General features: G+C 41.5%; 1 protein-coding gene across 6 annotated transcripts in view; it reads right to left on the bottom strand.

Moving 5' to 3' along the window:
* Window positions 1-3,337: 3,337 nt before the first annotated feature.
* TJP2 (tight junction protein 2) overlaps window positions 3,338-23,925 on the bottom strand; it is an 89,609-nt gene continuing 69,021 nt past the window's right edge. For 4 of the 6 annotated variants that reach the window (XM_029920046.1, XM_029920043.1, XM_029920044.1 and 1 more), the window contains exons 13-24: window positions 22,969-23,077; window positions 21,560-21,770; window positions 20,709-20,896; window positions 19,787-19,882; window positions 19,126-19,205; window positions 18,511-18,721; window positions 11,476-11,576; window positions 10,045-10,257; window positions 8,748-8,858; window positions 7,080-7,409; window positions 5,256-5,341; window positions 3,338-4,315 (exon numbers count right to left, since the gene is read on the bottom strand). In XM_029920046.1, the coding sequence (XP_029775906.1) occupies window positions 4,150-4,315; window positions 5,256-5,341; window positions 7,080-7,409; window positions 8,748-8,858; window positions 10,045-10,257; window positions 11,476-11,576; window positions 18,511-18,721; window positions 19,126-19,205; window positions 19,787-19,882; window positions 20,709-20,896; window positions 21,560-21,770; window positions 22,969-23,077 (1,902 nt within the window). In that variant the 3' untranslated portion in view covers window positions 3,338-4,149. The remainder of the gene's footprint in view (window positions 4,316-5,255; window positions 5,342-7,079; window positions 7,410-8,747; window positions 8,859-10,044; window positions 10,258-11,475; window positions 11,577-18,510; window positions 18,722-19,125; window positions 19,206-19,786; window positions 19,883-20,708; window positions 20,897-21,559; window positions 21,771-22,968; window positions 23,078-23,925) is intronic. The other 2 variants (XM_029920047.1, XM_029920048.1) reach the window with 2 other exon arrangements.

Raw genomic sequence — 23,925 nt, forward strand, 5'->3', positions numbered from 1 at the left:
AATGACGACAGGTGTACAGTGATCCAATCCCTGCCCCTCTATCAATACTGGCAGTTGTGGGAGCCAATCACAATAGATGGAGTATTGACCAATCAGAGTGGGCCCAGGACGCCCCACATGGGGCGTAACTAGGCCCGCCTCTAGAAAGGTCAAAGGTATCAGCTGGCCTCTCCCGATTGGGCGCTGCAGGAGTTGTCCCTCCTTAAGGTGCACCCTTTCAGGAGAAGCCGGTGCCTTCCCCTTTAAGTACAGGGGAAGGCTGGATCGGACCTGCGGCCAGCGGGGGACGGCCCCGCCCCCCGCCCCCGTCCAGAGCCTGGCTCTCACCGGGCGCATCTCCATCGCGGCAGTGTGCCGCAACCAGCCCCAGGAAGGCTGGGAAGGCCCAGTGGGGAGGGCCGGATCGGACCTGCGTCCTTACAGTGCCACAATAAAAAACTATGACAGGGTGTTACCGTTTTCTATCCTTATTTTATACATGAAAAGAATGAGGCTTCAACAGTCGAGGAACCTGCTCAAGGTTATAATGCTAATAACCGAACAAAACTGGGGATTGACATAAAATTGCTTCCTTCCAGTCCCCAAGCTTATAACCTCAAGGGCCGCTTCTGCAGGAGATCTCTACCTACCTCTACCTACCCTGCAGATTTTGCAGGTACTAATTCTATGAGCCAATTTCTTAAAATAAATCTCTCCATAGACACACATCCTGTTGGCCCTGTTTCTCTAGGGAACCCTAATAAGGTACGTAGGCTCTCCCCTTCCCCACTCCCCCAGGGACGATGATGCTCTGGTTCCACTGCCTCCCCCAGCCCATCCTAAAACATCAGACAGGAAACATCTCTTACCTTGGAAGCTCACCATCCTGAACCACGAGGGCCGGTTTCCTCCGCCCTCGCGCCTCGCTCCGTCGGGCGCCCCACCAGTTCCGCAGCATCTCCTTGTGCCTTGCTGGAGCGTGAGGGGCGAGGCTGCGCAGTGCACAGGCGCACGCACGCACGCACGCACGGTCGCTCGCACGCATGCGCATATGGGCGCGCGGGCGCATGGGCGGGCGCCCGGAGCAGCCGTCAAAAATCTGAGACCTGTTGTTGGTGAGCAAGGAGCCCGGCTCCGGCATCGCCTGAGTGGAAAAACTCTGAGGCACGTGCTTCACGCCATTCGACAGCGTTTCAGGGTGGGATTCAGCTTCACTCGGCCCTGGCGGGGCCACCTTGTACTTCGCCGAGAGGTCGCGTCAGGCCCTGGTGCCGAAGCAAATTCCTGAATCAGGACCTCTCTCCAAGTCCTTTCCCCGCCGTGAAGCCAAATCGTGGTTGAGGGCACCAGGAGGCCCCGGGGCGAATGCGGAGTTCGGAAGCGCCTTTCCGACCAGCAGAGGCCGAGCACCCAGCTTGTGAGGCAGGGCCACTCGGAGGCCGCGCACCTGCGGAGGATGCAGGGGTCAGGTAAGTGCCAGGTTTTATTCTACACCTTTGCCGGAGGTTTGCATCGTGCTGCACGAATCTACCCTGTGTTTTCATCACCTTCTGCTCCTGGTCTTTGAGTAAAATGGATTTTCCAGAAAGTTGGATGTGTGGAGGGTGCTCTATGCCTGCCCTATCGCTAGTTGGGAGGCGTTGGCCCCAGAGCCTCTAGAATTGCTGTCTGGATTCGCTCAAGCCCCAGAGGAGGGTTTCAGTACTGCAGTTTTCGGGCACCCTTTTCCAGAATTTTTACCCAAAGGCCCTTGGAATTGTGCTGCTTGGCTTACATGAAAGAGCAGGGCAAGAAACAGACCTCCGGGGGCGCTGATTGGCCCAGTCGATGGGGCGAGCAACTCTTGATCTCGGGGTTGTGTGTTCCAGCCCCACCTTGGGTGTAGAAGTTACTTAAAAATAAAATCTTTTTAAAAGTGGGGGGGAGGAAACAGCTCCCAAGGCATCTTTGCAAGCAAGCAGCCATGGCTGTGGGACACCACGTAAAACTCCAGAGGAAAAAGAATGGTAGTGTAGGGGGAGAATTCTAGAACATTCTATCCACCTCCTTAGGGATCTTTTGAGTCAAGTCAGGTACCAGTCACCTCGTGCCCTTCCCTGGCCTCTGGGAAGCTGAGGACCCCGTGTGTCATCAGCGCTACCCTCGCTAATGGCTTTGTCTTTCCTATTCTGATATTCTCCTCTCCTTTCCTCATTTGCTTCGCACCCATTTCTTTTCTAAATTATAATCCACATGTATTGTAGGCAGCCTTAACTCTTTCCCAGAACTAAGAGTGGTCCATGGGGCATACTACGGGACATGAAGGGGAACAGAGGTCCTGCTCTTCTGCACCAATTAATGTACCACAAAAAAGTGCTAAACCAGATGGCGGCCCAACTCCTGCTGAAATGCCTCCTCTCCCCTCCCTGGCTTTCCAAAAAAGCTCGTTCAGGTAGTTAAAGGACGCAAGCAAACTAAATCATCATATAACCAGTGTATCGTTTTCTGTCCCCAAAAGGTGACTCTATTTACAAAATACAGAGATTTGAGTCTGTGTCTTCAGGATTGCTCAGAAATTCAAGGCACCAGATAGAGACACAGCATGACATATTTCTAATACAGCTCCTTTTTTGAGTAGCCAGATTTTGAACTCAAAGCTAAACCTTTATAGCAAGTCATATTTTAAGACTCCAGTGGAATCGGGACTCTTCCTTCCTAAATTCCGTGTACTTTTGATATATACAAGCCCTAGTTCCTAGCCTGTCTTGTTTAAATTCTAAACATATTTCAGCCTTTAAAGAGTGAATGTGGGAGTATAAATTGATATCGCTCTTCTAGGAAGCAATTTGGCAACAAACATTAAGGGCCTTAAAAATTCCACTTCTGAGAAATTACCTGCAGAAAAGGATCAAAATGCTGATCACTGATATATAGAAGTGGATTATTCACAGAGGTACATTTCATGTAAAAGAGACAAAAACTGGAAGTCAAACTATCAAAGATAGAATTGTCTAGTTATAAAGTCACAGTTTATACTGTTCTGCAGTATCTAGCAATGATGTGTACCTGAGTTTTGACTCCCCAAGAGACATGTTCATGATAGAATGTTATATAGAAAAAGTAAAACAAAAACAAAAAAAGGAAGTGCAAATACAGTATATTTCTATATACTACAGCTGTAACACACACAGACATCTGCAAGACATGTACTTGAAGGAAATGCCCCAAAAGTATCTGAAGGATGAGATTATGGGTAATTTTCACATGAGTCTCCATTTTCATGTTTAGCAGTGCGTATGTTCTCATTTCATGATCACTAATTGAAATAAAAGTTGCCTTTAGAAATAGGAACTAGTGTAGAAATCTACCACAAAGCAAATTATTGATTGCAATAGCCTTTTTATTAAATTATAAAACTGTTGTCAATACACACACTTTTGGAAATGTGGTTTTTCAGAGCATCTGCTTTTGTGGAGCACATGGTTTTAAACAAACAAAAAATTTCTATGCCAATTTCTTGGTCTTCAAACTATTTAGCATTGGTAGCCAAACTACCAGGTATAGCTACTATGTATACAGTCAGAATTTATGGAAAATATTACAAAGACAAATGCCTTGTAAAGATGACACAGTGCAGAGACAACCATAGCTATCAAACTGGTATGAAACTGTAGTCAGTGTTTTAGTCCATTATGGCTTTGCATAAAGCTTCAAAGGAAGAAAATTTAAGACACTTCTCATCAAAGGCACTTAGAGATGTAATAAAATATTTCTTTGAATTTAGTTTGAGTCCAAAAGTATTTTAATTCCTTTTTCACATTCCATCTCTCATTGAAACAGTCCTTGAAGGCAGCTATTAATGAGGGAAAATAGTTCTTAATATACATGTTAAAAGTATGCGAACAGAATTAATACAGATTTTGGTCCACTGAAGCAGGTAACAGGATCAGACTGTAATGTTTCTCTGAATTCTGAGCAAAAAGCCAGAAATGCCCCAGACCCAGTTCCACAAACAGAGCCCTCAGTTCTTCATTTACACTGGCTGTCCCTGTACTCCCACGAGGAAACGGGAGCTCAGGTCCCACATCTGTCTCCACAGAGCATTTCCACTGGAAAGAACCATCCATGGCTCAGTGGGAACGCTGCTCCGAGGTGGTGGCAGCAGGGAGACAAGAGTCAGTTCGCAGGCCTCTATAATTCCGTGTCCCGGTACCGAGAAGGCTGGCTGTAATAGCCGCGCTTTGAGTGCTCCGACAGCTGCTGGCGATATTCTTCCTCCTCCACGTCACTGCTGTAACTTCCCCTGGGATCCTGGTAGAGTCTGGAAGGACCTTTCTGGGGCTCAGGTGGCCTGGAACTAACAAAGTGAGTGTTAGATGCATCACAAAGCTCAGCCAGGGCCTCTGCCCGTGGAAGTGTGGCCATGAATCCAAGGCAGATCGCAAACTTGGACCCAAATGCCACACTGTGCTGATAAACCAGGGCCACGTTTGGCCCCCCTTCAGGTTATGTTCATGGAGGGGGAGTAATCAGCAAGGCCTATTGGGCAGTGAGTGAGGAAGCCAAACTTCTCTATCAAATCGCCTATGTTGCCAGAGGCCACCTGGTTGGCTGTACCACTGTTCAATTGTTAAAGAAGAAATCTGCCTCTAGTTTTCTATTATCTGTAAAACCAGACTCCAGTTTCCAGTCAGAATGGCCACAAGAAAATGTGACTTTTTTTTTCTATTCTCAGAAGCAGGAAACAATCCAATATAAAGCCTCTATAAGAGACACTGTCATAATTCGTAATGCTTATATAGCATTTTAAATAGAAAGCATCTTACCAACACTGGTCAACTGATTGTCACCTTCCCTTCAGACCACAGTTCAGCATAAGTGGCCTGACTTTCCTACGTGATACAAAGGAATTAAGGAGCTTGATTAAGAGCCAAAATGTATTAGTGACAAAACAGTTAGTGTCTAAACCCCAGGAATTCTGTTCATGTGTTAACCCTAATACAGTATAACATATCTGTGTTGCAGTGTGTTAAAGGGGACTAATTTGAAATGTCAGTGATTATATTTTGTCACTTTTAGCACACAAGCAAAATTTCTATGAAATTTTATAATGAAATTTTCTATGAAATTTTATAATGTTTACAATTAAACTTGACTGAGTAAGTAAGGTAAATAGTTCACCAGAGGAAAAAAAAAATCTCCTTGTTAGATTGAAATGTAGGGAAGAAATTCTTTCTCAGGAATTGGAAGTCCTAGACAAGCCCCCTTTTTAGACCTTACTGCTGAGCAGCCCTTACCTTGTATGCTGGGACAGGCCAGGGTCTGGCTTGTGTGTTTTAATTGGAACTGCATAGATATCAGGATGCTTCTGAGCAATTTCAATCTGTGGGAATTAAGCAGGGGGCGGGGGAGAAGAACAAGAAAGGAAAGAATGAATGACTGCTGGGTGGCTTGTTGGTTTCTTGCTGGTCCCATTTTCCAATCCTATTTTTAGTAGAAAAGGAAAAATAGAAGCAACTCTAGTTTTTCTGGTTGGTTGTATATGATGGCCCAAGTTTAAGTTCTGCCACATGCTACAACATGGATGAACCTTGAGGACATTTTGCTAAGTGAAATAAGCCAGTCGTGAAAGGACAAATACTATATGATTCCATTTATCTGGGGTTCCTTAGTAGCTAAATTCATGGAGACAGAAAGTCCAGGGATAGGAGGAGGGAGTAACAAGGAGTTGATATATAATGGGTACAAATCTTCAGCTAAGGAAGATGAAAAAGTTCTGGAGATGGATGGTGGTGATGATTGCAAAACACTGCAAATTTACTTAATGCCATTGAACACTTAAAAAAATAGTTGAAAAATGGGGCACCTGGGTGGCTCAGTCGGTTAAGCATCCAACTTTAGCTCAGTTCATGATCTTTTGTTTCTCTGAAGTAAAGCCCACGTCAGGCTCTGTGCTGACAGCTCGGAGACTGGAGCCTGCTTCTAATTCTCTATCTCCATCTCTCTCTGCCGCTCCCCCACTCATGCTTACTCGCACGCTCACTCTCTCTCAAAAATAAAAACATTAAAAAATTTTTTGATATGGAAAAAAACGGGGCTCCTGGGTGGCTCAGTCAGTTAAGTGTCATACACTTGATTTTGGCTCTGGTCATGATCTCATGGCTCCTGAGATTGAGTTCTGCATTGGGCTCTACACTGACCGTGTGGGCCAGCTTGGGATTCTCTCTCTGCTCCTCCCCCACTTGGCATATACTCTCTGACTCCTTCTCTCTCAAAATAAATAAACAGTTAAAAAAGAAAAAAGAAAAGAAAAGAAAAGAAAAATGCTCAGAAGCACTGCTGCAGTTGTGACAGAGTTAAAAGAAAAAACTCTAATATCCACTAGGCAGAATATGCTCCATGAACCTTTATTTAAATTCTTTGACTTTTGAAAGGTTAGATGTGCATACAGTACAAAAATTCAAACAGTATCAAAAAGTACAATCCATGGGCCTTTCAGATTTAGCATGTAAGGTTTGCTTGGTTTCTATGGTAAATCTAAGAACAAATGAAAATTCAATTACTAAGGGGTGCCTGGGTGGCTCAATCGGTTAAGCATCCAACTTCAGCTCAGGTCATAATCAGTTCATGAGCTTGAGCCTCACATCACGTTCTTTGCTCTTAGCGCAAAGCCTGGAGCCTGCTTCAGCTCCTCCGTCTCCCTCTCTCTCTGTCCTTTCCCCACTCACACTCTCTCTCTCTCTCAAAATAAACTTTTAAAAAAAATAAAATTCAGCTACTGAATATAATAAATGTTGTAATAAAAAATAACTTGAAAGAGGCACTGATTCTCTTGTCCTACTTCTCCATTCCAGAACCTGATATAAAGTTCTGTAGTATGAAAACCAGCATCTTATTCACCTATATTGTTAGGCTTTCTTGATTAGAAGAAAAAAGAGCTACAGTGATAGCTCACAGTCTAGAAATGACATACACACAGCAAGTGCCTATGGTATCATGCATGTGAACCTCCCTTTCATGTTGGTGGCAGTGGAAAACGGACTGAAATCATTACATGAAATGAAATTTAACATTCTTACTGTCGACATGCTAAGATGATCTAGTGGTTTAAAAATAGTTACCCTTGCGTTCTGTGCTTCTTGGAGCTCTTGCATTCTCTGTAATCTTGCCTTGTGATCCATCTTTTCAAATATTTTTACTTTGCCTAGGACAGACTTGGGAGTGCCATTTTGCTCCTCACTGCCCTCTCCTACCTCCTCACTCTCTGGAGGAGGGACAGGAGTGGAGGGCTTCAGTATAGACCTTCCAAAGGCAGGTTTTGCTGCAACAGGAGGAGGATAACCTTTGGTAGATGCCCCAGGAATTTCATTACCAGCAATAGCTGAGGGGTTTGACTTATATTCCTGGGATCTGGAGATGTCAAAGGATTCTTCTCTGTTCTGGGTTTTGGCCTGCAGAGAACAATGAACATATGTTTACCGTGGGTTTTCAGTTTATTTTCAAATCTGTATTAGTGATTTAATACACTCCCATTTCCTAATCAGTTTCCAGAGGTAGTCAACAATACCATTCTGACAAGGAATCAAATAGTACAGGACAAACAGCCACTGGCTGGGCATCCTGAGCTCTTCCCTGTTTCCTACAAGAGTATTAAGAGCTCTAGGAAACCAAGCATACGTTGGGGAAGGGCTGAGAGGCCTGCAAGTGTAGAGGCAGAGCAGACCTACTTTGTACTAGAGGAGATTCAGATTAGAATTTAGGAGAAGACCTCAGACCAGTCCAGGGGGTTCAGGACTGAAGAGTGGGATCCTGAGGGTGCATGCCCTAGTCTAGAGGGGAGGCCGTGTCCAGCCATGTAGGACACTGGAGTATGGAACGGGAAAGGTAGCACATAATGCTAATGTGCAGTCTATCCTCATACTTCGATCCTAGACCTGCATGTACATTTTCAGTGACACATTTTATGAGGTCACTATTTCTGACAGCATACACAACCAATGATTACTTTTTTCCTATCTAAAGTATTGAGTTAAATGGAGAAGTTTTATTGGGTTATAGTATAGGAAAAGCCTATTATAATAGATTTGATTCAGAAAGGGGTAAAAATATCATATGACATATACCGTATGTTCTTATACTGATTCTGTTCTGAGAAATGATTTAACTTAAAAATAAATTAAGCTGAGGGGCACTCAGTGGCTCAGTCAGTTAAGCGTCCAATTCTTGATGCAGCCCAGATCTTAATCTCAGGGTTGTGAGTTCAAGCCCTGCATTGGGCTCTGTGCTGAGTGTGAAACCTACTTATAAAAAATAAATTAATTAGTTAAGCTGCCCTCATAATGAGAGGCATCAAAAACAGTGGTGGGGATTGTTTTCTTTAGCAAACCATCAATAGGGATTTTTTGGTTTATCTAAATCAGATTGTGGGCAGAAAACTCTTAACTGGAAAAGAACAGATTCTGAAACTGGTGCTTCTGGGCCTTCAGTATTTGTCAAACTTTTATTCTTGCCATGAAAAAAAATTTTTAATAAAAAATAAAAATGAATGAATAAGTGAATATATAAATAAAATACCAAGTCTTAAAACTGTATGCTGTCCTAATTCTTTTGCTCTTCCCTCATTTTGGAGTTCACCCACGAACCAAAAGACACATTTTTAATAGGCAAAGTGTGAGTCAGAAACCTAATTCAACACCATCTTATCGTGTGTGCTCTTCCATGGCTATGCAGGAAGCTGTCGGGATATCTGCTTCCTCTTCCTCCCCAACGTGGGCTTCCCAGCCACATACCTTGGGCGGTTCTGGCTTGAATGCTGGGGGTGGGCTACTGTCCCTAAGTTGATCTCTGCTAGCAGCCCTCCTCATCTGAGCTCGTGGCTCTGGGCTGGGTTTCCTTATGCTCTACAAGACATAAAGGTTCATTCACAACAAGAACATCCCAGCAAAGGAAAGAAAACACTCATCTGCTTTGCTGGAGTTCTGCCAATTTGCAAAGTTTGGAAGTTGAGGTTCAGAACTTGCATAAATTGAGACACTGACCCAGTGCTTCTTTACTAAAAAGGCAGATACCAGCATATTCCTATTAGTAAGCACTTAAGATACTTTTTTAAAACTAGCTACATCCGTTGTAATAGTCTCTTTCTTTAAAATAATCCCCCACTCCCAAAGTCCTCCTAAAGTCTAAGATCTCTTTGGTCACTTATAGCTATTAATATTTAAACATTAGCACATCTATACCTGCAGACATTCAGGAGCTAACTGATCTTTTTTATAACTTGTCCACTGGTATTTACTAATTTTTTGGCCATAGTAGGTATCCCCCCCTTCTACTTTTTTTTTTTTTGGTACTTTTATTTTATCAAGAATAAAATCATTTACCAAAATGAGCTAACCTGCTAAACAGAAGACAAGAATAACTATTCAAATATATGGATAACCTACATTATCCTAATGTCTCTGAGGTACAACTACTATTTGGTCCTAACTTAGTGCCTGTTGACATGATTTCTGGGATCCCAGAAGCTGTCTATTCACTGGCCAGTGGATGCATAGTACTCATGATCAGATGTATGTGTGATCATGAACTCAATTTAAAAACTGAAATACAAGAAGAGAAGGAAACTGATGGGGAAACACTCAGGAGTTTTGGCAGGATTAGAAAGGTTAAAGGTAAGATGGATAAGAAAAAGCAACATACCTAAAAGTACAGAGAGACCTAATCAAAGGTTACAAGTAAATACAACAAAACTGCATTTATAAAAAAAAAAATGTTCCACTTGTAATTTGGACAGCTGGCACATAAAACTGTTCAGTGTATCCATCGTGATCAAGAACATCAATGTGATGAGTGCTGATCACTCAAGCTCTCCCAGCACTAAGTTCCTGTCTGGCTTTCCCATGGACCACATATGCTATTGTGCAAGCACTGACTTAGAATAAGAAATGCCCTACAAGTCATCTGTTCCAACTCTCAGGAATATCTTCCACAGCACCCTGAATAAACAGTTGTCCAGAAGAATCCAAGTGAAACACCAGAACCTCTTTTTCCTGCCCATGGCCTCACAGCCTTTGGCCTGCCTCACCTCACCTCCTCATGCTGCACCGGCTCCGAGGAGCGGGTGATGGAAGACACCAGCGGCTCCTCAGCTGGCTCATCCAGCTCATTGTCAGTGTAGGCACCTCCTTCGCCGTCGGTGTCTTCAAAGTCACTGATGAGGCGGCTGTCGCAACTCAGATAGTCCGCGCCCATGGCAGTTAAGTAGGACATGCGGTCTTCAGGATCATCATCCATCCCTTCCATCTAGAGGAATGTGTTTTGGAGGGTCAGTGGGATCAACATGGCTCCTGGGAGTGGGGACTCAAGAAAATTCCCAAGGGCACAGCCAAGTGACTGAAACCTTGACACGGTCTAGAAAGGGAAGTCATCTTTATTTTCTTGAAACCACTTGGCTTTAGATAACTATATTAATTTTTTGTGCAGGGACTCAAAGTAGGAACCCTCTACCCCATCTAGCCTTACTACCATCCATCCTTTATACCATCACGGAGCCATGCTTCCTCAGATTGTTGCATTTTTCTCCAGAATTTGGCTCCTTTCCAGCTTTTTCTGCTGATACTTGTCTCCTAGTAATGCACACTGCCTGGTACTGCATACCTCTCCACTCATCCACATGATTCTCAAATCCTTGAGGAAGGAAGCTATATCCTGTTCAACCTATTCTCACAAGAGGCTCCAGGGAGCCTCAGCAGGCTGTAAACACTATGAAGATGCAAGACACCTTGACTAAACATGCAGTTTCCCAAGGGCAAGACTAGGACTCAACAATCTGATTGGTGATTGAGTCACTTCCACAACAAAATCATACCTCTGACATCTCACAGACTAGTTCAATTCACCTGGACTACAGAATCCTGGCATCAAAGGCTCCTTAGAACCACAGGAAATTATATAATCTCTTTGTTTCCTTCCTGCAGGAGAACTGTGGGCAAACTACCTGCATACATGAGAAGCTAGCCAATTTTAGAAGCCTACACAAGCTTCCTAGAACCCTCTTATCAACCTACTCAAATTCCTAGGACACATTCTCTGCCGATCTTCTTTCTAAGCAAATGATTCCACCTCTGCTAACTTTTCCTTTTTAAAGTAATTTGTAACCATATTCCCCACGATTCTCATCCTCACCCTTCCCCCTCATGCTGTTTCCCATGTCCTTAGTAAGATGTGGATGAAGCTCAGCACAAGATCTTGTAAGCTCTGATTAGTGTGCTTGGAATATAACACTAGTTACTACGTTAAAAATGAAAGGAAAGTGAATGTAGGGTCACATACATCACATTCTGCTTTTCTTGGAAAACTATTTATTACTTTTTCAGAGAATTTATAGAATTCCAAGTTTGATTAGCACAAATGTTGGAATCACATCAAATGGACATGGTTTTACTACATTCACTACCCTCCTGAGAAAAGATTTAGAACATGGGGACTCTCACCTCATAGCAGAGTATCTATGCCACATACCTTTCCTTCAGACACCCAAACTGATTGTCCTTGCTGATGCAGAATTGTGTCCTTCAAGCTGCCAAACCAGCTATCATTGGCTGAATTTAGGTTGATTGTAGCTACAGAAATATAAACAAAAGGTTTCCATCAATTTCCATAGCAATGTTTTTTAAAAATGCTATTTGAGGGGCGCCTAGGTGGCTCAGTTGGTTAAGCATCCGACTTCCGCTCGAGTCATGGTCTCACAGTTCGTGAGTTCAAGCCCCACATCAGGTTCTCTGCTGACAGCTCAGAGCCTGAAGCCTGCTTCAGATTCTGTGTCTCCCTCGCTCTCTGCCTCTCCCCTGCTCACACTCCATCTCTCTCTCAAAAATGAATAAAACATTAAAAAATTTTTTAAATGCTATTTGACTTCATTTTAATCTTTTCTGTCATATTTGAATTCAAACTCTGACAAATCCGAGATAAAGTCTGCATATATTTGAACAATAAATTCTTTTAGTTGAATGTAATTAAAACCATTACCAGTCTAGCTGTTGAGTTTATATTACAGATGGAGGTTGTAAAGCTAAAATCAAATTGCTTTCTTTCCAGAATGTCTATTTTTCAGAAAAACTACCTTTAGAAAGTATGTTTTTAACAATTACATTTTTAGGAACAAATAACACATCTAAGCCAAATATAAAAGTAATGTATTTTAAAGATTATTACATAAACATATATGTTATAAATAAGAAAAACATACCAATTTACTGTTGGATATCTCAATAAACTACTGCAGGTAACATTTATTGTTATCAAAATTTATATCCTTTTGATAGGCTTTAACATTTTAGGATATACCTACAGATTAACCAAACTCTAGAGGTGTTGTATTCAAGGAATATACATTTTCTATTCGAACAAAATATATCTTCTATAACAGCACTTACTATGGATAGACTAAGCACTTTTCCAAAACCCTTACATGGATTAGCTCATTTCTTATTTATCAAAACCTTACAAGATGGGTATTGCTGTTGTCCTCATTTTATATAAGAAAAACTGAAGCACAACAGTGAAAGTAACTAGCCCAAGGCCTCACACCAAACAACTGAAAAAAAACTAGATAGAAACTCAGAAGTTTGCTTTTAGAGCCTATAGCCTTAGCCACCACACAACACAGCTCATCTAAAAACAGATACAGGGGCAGATACGTTAAAAATGAAAGGTTAAACATCTGACTCTTGATTTTGACTCAGGTCATGATCTCACAGTTCAGAAGATCACGCCCTGTGTGGGGCTGTCTGTGCAGAGCTTCTCCCTCTCTGCTCCTGCCCCACTTGCACTTGCTCTCTCTTTGAAAATAAACATTTAAAAAATAAGAACATATAAAATACCAATAAAGTAAAACATATGTATTCGTTCTCCAGCAGTATGTATTTATGGACCTAACAGGGATAAACTGATCAAGCAAACTGCTTCAGAATAATAAATTGGGCCTAAAATGATCAGACTGTAGGTATATTAGGATTTTTTTTAACTATATCATAGCCTCTTATTAAAGGGTATGGCATTATGTGTAGCATCCCCAAAACTTGGGGCTTATTGGTAAAGTTTGTTAGGCCCCTGATCCATCTTCCTGAAGTCTGCATAATTCTCTCTCTACATATAACCAACAAAGAACCATTAAGCAATTTGTAGGCAACTATACTTCAAGTTTTCTTCCTAGTAACCTATACCATTCTTTCATTTAAGAAATTCTAACCCTGACCTTGGAAAATCCTGATTGAGCTTAGAATTTCCTTGGTCATCAATTATGTATAGCATTAGAATAAACTGATACATTGGACAACTCAAGCAAAATTAACTTGCTTCCTTAGACTTTTGTATCCTTATCCTGGTACTTTGCGAAGATTATTGTGCTCTTGGGTAAAATATGATGCCATAGTACTTGCATGGGAAGTGAGATTACACACCCCAGAAGCAAAATGAAGGGTTTGTAATAAATGTATACATTAAACTTCTTTTTGAGCTTTATGTTGGAGTTGAGATTAATACAACTGTATTTACCATGAGAAAAACGTAAAAGGGTCTTTTGTGAAATGCAGAAAATATGTTCATGACTTCTGGTAAAATGAAAAAGTCATAAAACCTCTTATTGAATTCACACTGAATCATATATATAAAAAACAACTTCATAGTAGTTCATTTCCTAAGACTCACATAAGGTAACACAGGCTGAGCTGATACTATCCAGCTCATGCACTTGACCTCCTTTTAGCAGGTGGGTGGCACAACTGTGATGCTGCCTTCTCTTAGAATCAGGTACCTTAAGTTTACTATTGGCTTTTGCTCATTAGGTTCTGTACATTCTTTGGGCATTATTATGTTATGTATTTTAGTTAATTACTGTTGCTCCCAATCTCTGGACTAGGCCTATATCCACTTGAATAGGCTTAATACATCTCTCAAACTCCAGACAGTGCAATGTGGAAGAAAGTGCATGCAGTCTCTATCTTGGCTAGGAGTCCTGGGATTTTGAGGGCATCTGTTCCCGCCCCTGGCACAAGTGTGGTCATTATTCCCTCCCCAGCCAAGGAGGTTGCTGGGAAGTGGTAACTGCAACAGCAAAAGGTGGCACGTAAGGCTGGACAGGTAGAGAAAAACCGGGAATGACTGCTAAAGGATATTGGCTTTCTTTTTAGAGTGATGAAAACATTCTAAAATTGATTATGGTGATGGCCGTACAGTTCTGGATATACTAAAAACCACTGAATTTTGCACTTTAAGTGGGTGAACTGTAAGGTATGTAAATTAAATGTCAATAAACCTATTCATGTGGCAAGACCCCTCTAAATGAGCAACCATCAACCAAGGTGTCCAGCCAGAAAGTAAAGCATCTTCCATCTGCTTCCTCTGGTTTCTAGTGTCTACATTCCCTTGGGAAACCAAGAATTGGCTTGGCTACTGCAGTCTGGGTTCCTTCAGCTGGTACAGGACTCACTCTCTCCCTCAAGCCTTTGCAAACACTGTAGAATGACATGGAACTTTTTTCCCTTACAACATATAATATTGAAAGATAGAAAAATTATCTTAAATTATTAATTACACCTTTAAGTAATATCACTAATAATAATCAGTAGCCTTTGTTCAGTACTTCCAAAGTCCCAGGACTGAACTGTACAAATTTCACCTTACTGAAACCTGGGGAAGCTGACAGAAGTGTTAGATTATCCTGTGGTACTTAAAAAAAAAAATCCCATGATTTCACAGAAATGGTAGCCCTGCTTGGGTCTCTCCGTCCACAGTCCCCTTTCAATGGTCTTCAAAACATAAGCTGAGTGCTTCAGTAATTTCAAAAAAACATGTAATTCAAGGGGTGCCTGGGTGGCTCAGTTCGTTAAGCCTCCGACTTTGGCTCAGGTCATGATCTCACAGTTTGTGAGTTCAAGTCCCATGTTGGGCTCTGTGCTAACAGCTAGACGCCTGGAGCCTGCTTTGGATTCTGTACCTCATTCTCTCTCTGTCCCTCCCCCACTTGTGCTCTGTCTCTCCCAAAATAAATTTAAAAAAATTTTTTAAAAATGTAATTCAAACTTCATGTTTGAAAAATAACTTTCATGACAAGTACACACAAATGCATTCTATAATACAATTTTTTAAACAGGGAAGGAAGGGCAGCCTACCATTTTAACTTACACTGAAAATTAACTTTCTGTGGGGCAAATCTCAGAATAAAGCTTTCCTTGTCATCCCTACTTAACTGAGGAATACCTTGGGTTTGCAAGGGGAGTCATTTTAATAGTGTCATAATTAAATACTCATCTGTGGGAAACGGGACTTTCTCATTACAGTGCAACAGAGAAAGGAAGGATATTGAGCCTGGGGAATTTACCTGCAACATAATCCTGGATTTTGAATTAGTATGTTTAGAACAGTTCTATTATTCCTACTTACAAACTCAAAAACTATGCCATAAATTTACAATCATAAAGAAAAACCTTTGATTCTGGCCATGGTGCACACAATCAAGCCACAGCCTGGTCAGGCTGACAGACCGGGGGAATAGAAAGCATTTAGTGAGACTGTCCATGCAGCTTTCAAGAGGCAAACTTGGAAGTCTGGAAGAATACTGTTAAGAGGCCATTTGGTAGAAAACTGGGGCTTCTTGGTAAAAGTCATTCAGCACCCTGCTCCATCTATCTTGAAGACTTCAAAATTCCATGTTAGAGGTTGGCAACTCATGGTCACTTCTAAGTTCTAGATGAAACTGGATATTTCCATTTCCATTTCCATTTCCATTCCAGCCTCTGACTTTATTTATCCTAAACCTTCAAACTCTTGATGAGCTTTAGGCAGGAATTGGTTTGGTATCCCAGAGGCAGATCTAAGTTACAAATAGCAATGCCCTGCCTGTTTACTAGGCCTTATGCTGGCCTTGGGCACACAGCGTTGGATAATGTACAGTCCCTGCCTTCAAGAATCTCATCATTAGTAAAGCTGAGTAAAGAACTGTTAAACCTTTCCACAGACATAAGGTCCTCTGGATCCTCAGTCAGACACAGCCAGCTAGGGGGATATGCTCCAAAGAGCAAATGATACCCACTCAAAGCCAGATAAAGGGAGTGCTCTTGGGTCACTGGCTACGTTCTTCTACCATGCCCCTCCCTTTGTCCAGCTTCCGTCAGCCTCGTTCTTCTTCCACAACTTGTTATTTCCCTTCCTAGTATCTCATATCCTCACATGAACTCCAACTTCAACTCTAAGGCAAGCCCCTAGTTATTCAATGGACGTAAGCAAAGGTGGGGGTGGGGATTAAGTGGAGGTAGGCTTCATATCACTCATAATGATATAGCTCTTAGATGGACAAATACCAGGTAAACAGAAGAATTACACTATATGGCCCCTTTCAGCATTAAAAATACATCTGTGTTGGGACACCTGGGTGGCTCAGTCGGTTAAGCCTCCGACTTCGGCTCAGGTCAGATCTCACGTTCGTGGGTTCGAGCCCCGCATAGGGCTCTGTGCTGACAGCTAGCTCAGAGCCTGGAGCCTGCTTCAGATTCTGTGTCTCCCTCTCTCTCTGCCCCTCCCCCTCTCATGCTCTGTCTCTCTCTGTATCAAAAACAAATAAAACATTAAAACAAAAGAATATTTAAAAAAAATACATCTGTGCTGTAACATACAGAATATTGGACACACAGTCAGAGACACTACAGTTTCTTCTGGGCTCAGCCACTCAATGTTGACCCTGCAGAAGTCACCTGGCCTTTTTTATGGTCCAATAAGCACATCTGAAAAGCTGTACCAATGTTAGCTACTGCTATAATAAAACCAGTGATAATAATTATTATTACATCATTACTATTAGCAGTAGCAGTAATAAACCCAAGAGGAAAGATGATGTATGAATTTATCAAAAGCCCAAGCTCTTAGGACCCTATATTTAAAAAACGCAGTTTATGGAGTACCTGGGTGGCTCAGTCAGTTAAGCATCCAACTTCAGCTTAGGTCGTGGTCTCATGGTTTGTGAGTCCAAGCCCCATATCAGGCTCTCTGCTGCCAGTGCAGAGCCCACTTCAGATTCTCTGTATCCTTCTCTCTCCGCCCCTTCCCCACTCATGCTCACTATCTCTCTCTCTCTCTCTCTCTCTCTCTCAAACACACACACACACAAATAAACATTAAAAAAAAAAACACTTTATGACAGACCACTCACCTGTGTATTTGGCTAAATTACCTCTCAGTTACAGCATTTCACCACACTGGTAAATAGTGCAGATCTTTAACGATAAAGCCAGTGACAATAAAACAAACAAGAGTCTAATGTGGACATTTAGCTACCCCCTCCTTCCCCAGTGTCAGATATGCTAAAAATGACAGGTGAACAGGGAGGAGCACTGAACTCAAAAGAGAGATCATTACCCAAAGGATGTTCTATCCATAACATTCTTCTCACGTTGCTCTCTCAAAACTGCATGACCAAAAACTCCATACAACCCTTTTAAACCCTGAATTATACCATATTCACAGAACTAGTCATGTATGTAGGTATTGCATATATTCAGTTACTAAAACATGCTGTGTTCTTAGATTATTATACAAGGAATAGTAGCAGTGAGTCTTCATTACAGGAACTTAAAAAATTTTAAACATATACAAAGTAGAGAGAACATGAACTCCATGTCTACCTTATCCAGCTTCAACAATTATCAACTCTTGTCAATATCCCTACCCACTCTCCTCACCAAAGATCATTTAAGCAAACGCTAGGCATAATATTAGATCAACCATAAGTATATATTAGGTCCATCCATGGATATTTTATTTAGTATGCATTCCTACAAGATAAAGACTATTTTTAAACATAATCACAGTATCATTTATCATCCTAAAAGTGGGAGTCATAAATTTTTAATATCATCCAGTACCCGGAGTGTTAAAGTTTCTATTTTGGGGACCTTTTAAAATAATAAAACCAAGTTCCTATCCCTCTATTAGTACACACATGCACGGTAAGTAGAGAACAATACCATCTTTTTAATGTTTATTTTTAGAGAGAGAGAGATGACGGAGCATGAGTAGGGGAAGGACAGAGACACACACATACACACACACAGAATCTGAAGCAGGTTACAGGCACTGAGCTATAAGCACAGAGCCTGACATGGGGCTTGAACTCACAAACTGCAAGATCATCTGAAGTCAAATGCTTAACTGATTGAGCCACCCAGGCGCCCCAAGAGAACAATACAATCTATATAGTCATGGGTGTTAAGTGGTGCGCTGGGCTCAATCACTAGCCTGCAGTCCCACACAAAAATATGAACCTCACCAAAATACCAACTTTTTCCTGTCATGGATCTTTATGATCGTTTTCAGTCAGAATTAAATGTAAAAATGCAATGAGTCTAATAAACTCATTTTATAGAATTAACATCTTTTCAAGGAGTCATTGACAGGTGAACAGTAGAGTCATGAAAGGATTTCTTTGTTCATATTATTTTCTTGGTTCTTCCATTCTTCAGTTCTTCCACGGAACAAAGAGACAACATTTTAAATTTCACTTACCTGTAAAAAGATGTGCACAAGTTTTTTTAAGCTTATTGGCTTGGTCATATAACTTCCGAGAACTTTTGTTGGATGTTGGATTCAACCTCTGTCTCATAGTTTTGACACCTTGTCTGGAGTCTGGGTTGAAAAATATCACAATCGGGAACCACTGAGTGTAATTCAACAGGTCCACAGCTTTAGGGGTCACATCCAGTAGTGCATGCTTATCCTGTTAGAAATGGGGGAAGGTTACATACATAAGATCATACAACATCAAAGAGGTTGTCTTAGGTAAAGGCTGCATCAGACAACACTTGTCAACTTAAATCCAAAAGCAGAAATGTTTTACTCCACATTATATCCACTATAATATTACTAGTCTATTAGAATTGCTGAGAAAATGAATTAACAGGGTATCTGGTATAACGTTGAGAACTCTGAAAAAAACAGTACAACACTGCCATAGAACATCATCTGGTTTCCACACAATGCAACAGCTTACATTTATATTTATTTTTTACAAAGAACATTTAGAACATTTACTAATTATTAAAAACAGATTCTGTCCTAAAAAAGACTGCAGCAAACCATGACCTAATTCTTTCCGACAACATGGCCTTCAAATGTCCTCACCTGTTCAATAATTTGTCTCACAGTATTTAACCGCACCACACCACCAGATTTCTCGGATCCTGCATCTTTTGGTTCCGTTTCTGTAAAAGTAAAAACAAGGGGCTAACTTTTAGAAATCAAAATCAAAGACTCCGTAAGTCTGACATAAGGAACCGCCCTAAGGAGAGACAATAAGAAGGACCCACCACCTCTTTAACTGAAATCTAATCATGAGGAAGCAGATAGTCAGATAAGTGAGACAAGGGGCTTGGACTCTGCAAGATATCAATGTTAGAAAATAAAGTAGAAAAAAGAGAATACTTACGTCTTTCTAGACATAAACAGACTATATACTAAATGATATTGTTTTATCAGTGTTAAATTTCTTGGGTGTGATAATGGTAGTGTGGTTGTATAGAAGAATGTTCTTGTTCTGAGGAGATTCATGTGGCTAAAAAAACATTATAACGTCTACAACTTAAATTTTTCAAATGGTTCAAAAGAAAACTTTAAGACTATATCTATGCCTGTGGTAGGGGATATATATGACACACTTTCTGACGGGCGACAATGACTGCGTGTGAAGGGTATGTGGGTATTCATATTTTTCCCCATTTTTTCTGTATGTTAGATATTTTTCAAACTAAAAATTTGGGGAGAAAAAGATCATCAACAGACTTACTAGCAGTTTGGAATAGGTCCGGTAACTCATTTGCCAACTTTTCCATTGCTATATCTGCTATGGGACCAAATAAAACCACAGGTCTCTTGAAACCAGCTGAAATGAGACAAGAAAGGCCATGGAAACATTATAAGCTAGTGATAACATGACTAAAAAAAGAAATAGCTTTTTCTCCCTCCCTCCCCCAGCTCAGCCCTGTTCTTTCCTGAAGAATATGCCTTTACTCCCCTCTCTAGTATCAAAGATAAACTTTACTGGGGCACCTGGCCGGCTCAGTTGGTTAAGCATTCGACTTCAGCTCAGGTATCTCACAATTCTGGATTTGAGCCCCGCGTCAAGCTGCGCAGACGGCTCAGAGGCTGGAGCCTGTTTCAGGTTGTGTCTCCCTCTCTCTCTCTGCCCCTCCTTCACTTGTGCTTTCTCTCTCAAAAAATGAATAAGCAAAAAAAAAAATTACAATAGGTAATGTATAAAAACTTTCGAAATGGTAGTATTAGAAGAACCCGAAGGGGCACCCAAGTGGCTTACTGGGTTAAGCTTTCAATTCCTGGTTTTGGTTCAGGTCATGATTTCAGGGTCATGAGATCAAGCCCTGCATCAGCCTCCTCACTGAGCATGAAGCCTGCTTGGGCTGCTTGGGATTCTCTCTCTCCCTCTCTGCCCCTCCCCACCTCTAAAAAATTAAAAAACAAAAAACTTAAATAAATAACATAAGATGTGGAAATACACCTCCATGTAGGAGTTTGTACAGCTCACTTTTTTGGAAGTCTTATTTCACGTTTGAGTGTGATTCCAAATGTGTAACCTGGCATTGGTCTAAGTGGTATGATAAGCTTGAGCCTGACTATTACAGTATGAAAATGAAGAATAACAGGCTCAGAGCCCAGTCAGATCATTTCCTGGCCCCACCCGGCTTCCTCACCTTCTCGCAGCAAAACCCTCTCATAGGCTGGGAACTTGGTGCTAACCGACACAACAGCTGTTAGATCTTCCCGACTCTTCCTTAAGTTTTTCTTCACACCAGATCTCTGACCACGCATTCTCCAGAAATCTGCTCGGTCCCCAGCATTGTCTCTCTGGGCATTCTGAACACTGGCCATTTGTTCAGCTCTGGGAGAAAAAAACACAGAAGTAAATCTCAAAAGCCAGAAAATACACAGGTGAAGTTAAAATTAACCAAATCAAGTTAATATTGCTTATGAGCTTGGATTAGAGAAGATGCAGCTTGACAATGAAGAGGTTTCACAGAATGGGAAATGTGGGACATTCTCCATAGTGGAAGCAAAGAAAGGCTGGATGCACATAAAATCTATCAGAAATAGCTCAATACACAGTAAACTTGGCTCGTTCTGGTAGGCTGGAATACAGTAAACATAACCACAATCCCCAGTCAGACAATCAACTAGTGTTAACTGGGGTGGATAAGCTTCTCCCAAGGATGAGGGCTGGACAGTGCGCAAGGGCAACTTGTCTGAGAGGTCAAGTGCTACAGCCACTGGGTAATCTGCTTGTATTCTAGGCCAGGCGGCAGGCACTCCATAGGAAACTGTTTAAACACCAGCCAGGTACAACCACCAACCACATGATGCTAACTAAATACAGCAAACCAGTTAGAGGGTACCTCACAGTTCCAGGCCACATAGGTGATGGGAGAGGACACAAAGACAAATGACAAAGTTATAGGGGCTTCCTTTTTGAGCAGGGAAGGGACTGTAGTTGATCTGTGGGAGAAAGGCTTAAGAGAGGTGTACAAGAATGTATGATTTCTGATACCTGCTTTTGTTGGGGATCAAGCCTTTCTCCAACTCATTTCCAATCCTCACGGCCAGCCAGTTGCCCAGCTTGCCATCGTACAGCGTATCTACAACTCGGAAGACCTCCCCCCTGGTGAAGGCCAGGCTCTGTGGTGTTTCCTTCTCACATTCAAAGTGGCTTCTTATAAAAAACGAATCCCCTCTGCCACAAGCTAGTATATCTCTGTACACTGAAAAACAAAAGCATTGTTTTTTGTTGCCTTCTGCTTAGCCAGAGGTCTTTTATTAAAGAGTTACTACCTTCTATCTCTGATCACCCTTTTTACTTCTCTTCATTTAGTAAACTCAGTGGATAGGCCCTGTGGAAATCAGCACTCAAACAAGAAGGACAAAAAACTACCTCCATGAGTCACAGTAATGGTTAATTTTTTTGTGTCAATTGACTGGGCTACAGGGTGCCCAGATATTTGGTTAAGAATTATTCTCTGTGTGTAGCAGGGTATTTTGGGATGACATTAATATTTAAATTGGTAGACTGAGTAAAGCAGATTGTACTTCCTCATGTGGTGGGCCTCAGCCAGTCAGTTGAAGGCTTGAGTAAAACAGATAAGGGGAACTCTTCTCTGAATAAGAGAAAAAACTCTTCCTGCTTTAGATCTAGGACAGCAGCTTTTGGGACACTGGCTTTTTTCCTGCTTTCAGACTCAGATGGAAATATCAGGTCTTCCTGGGTTGTGAGCTTGCTAGCCTTCGGACCATAACTATACTATTAGCTCCCAGTTCTCAGGCCTCTGGATTTGGACTGGAACCAAATCATTGGCTCTCCTGAGTCTCCAACTTGCCAGCTCACCTTGCATACTTTGGGACTTGCCAGCCTCCATAAGCATGTGAGCCAATTCCTTTTAATAAAACTCTACACACACACACACACACACACACACCCCTATCGATTCTGTTGCTTTAGAGAACCCTAATATACTTTCCAGTTGACCCCTGAAGCAGGCAAGGAAGATGCTATCAACCCCCATTTTACAGATGAGAACAATGAGGTCTGAAAAGGTACAGCAACTTGTCAGGCTGATAAGCATTAATGTGGGAGTCACAGGTAGGGCCCTTTCCATCTTTCAAATGGAAACTCAATAAACTCCAGGCAGTACTTAAGGACGGATCACTATTCAGAAAAGCAATTTTATTCCAAATTGACACAACTGGTAAAATGATTTTAGTTCATGCACAGAAAATATTTCTGTAGGACATTAAATGATACCCAAATTTTCTCCACATGTATCTGTGACTAAGAAATTGAGTGTCAAGATATACTTCAGTTTTTTAATACCCAGACTTACCTATTGTGGTCCCAAGATACCTCTCTCATCCTTCCTCCCTTCTCCCACTTTCCATATTAAACTAATGACCAAACTTGCTCACCATCAGCTCTGCTCTGAGCTAAAATGGTCACCATTTCACCTTTGGGGATTTCTAGCAGGTAGAGAACGGCATCTTCCCGAACCAGCCCTCTGAAATCCTGTGTGTTCACCTGATGGGGCAAACAGAAAAACAAACCAAAATAAATAAATAAACCAAGAAGAAGAAGTGGTTTTTAAAAAGATGTCACCTAAGTTTTTGTCTCTTTGTTTTCATCAGAGCCTGCCCAAAGCAAATCCCAGATGTAAAAAAGTCCTTAGTGTCCCAACTTAAACCCTCTCAATACCCGTTATGGGCCTAGGCTGCCTCCTGCCTCCCCATATTGCCGGCCCTTAGAAATAGGCCATTCCATCAAGTATTTGTCACTAGATCAGATTAAACCTTCTTGTTATGTTTGTGGGTCTCTCTCTTCTTTGAGTCTCCCATAGAGGTGGTCAGGGAGGTAATACACCATTGTGAAACAGCTGTACTGCTCTAGGGAGTGCTGGTTTTATGACAAACAAGAATGCTGGCCCGCCTTAGGATATTAACACTTTAAACTGATTCAAATGAAAGCCTGAAAATAAAAACGCAATTCTACCTTCCTCCTATAGGTTCTATCACCTGGATGGTTTTTAATATGTTTATGAAACTGAAGAACATTAGCCTTTAATGGCAGACCATTAGCCTAATATATGGGTTTATATATTTAAGCTTCTGGCACACACTTATTTCTGGCAAGGAGCCACAACATTTATCCCCCAATGACGAAATAGGGGACACCATAAATAGCTTTTGAAAGGTATGTTAGAAAGCAAGTAAAACTGAAATGTGGCACAAAGAAAAAGACATTTTGGAATATTTGTTCTGAACCTTTAAAACCATTTTAAAACAGAATAGTAAAAATAAGCAAATATAAAAATTATTTTAGGGGAGCTTGAGTGGCTCACTCGGTTAAGCATAGGACTTTGCCTCAGGGCT

The sequence above is a fragment of the Suricata suricatta genome, chromosome 13 (genome assembly GCF_006229205.1).
Source record: "Suricata suricatta isolate VVHF042 chromosome 13, meerkat_22Aug2017_6uvM2_HiC, whole genome shotgun sequence".
Taxonomy (NCBI): domain Eukaryota; kingdom Metazoa; phylum Chordata; class Mammalia; order Carnivora; family Herpestidae; genus Suricata; species Suricata suricatta.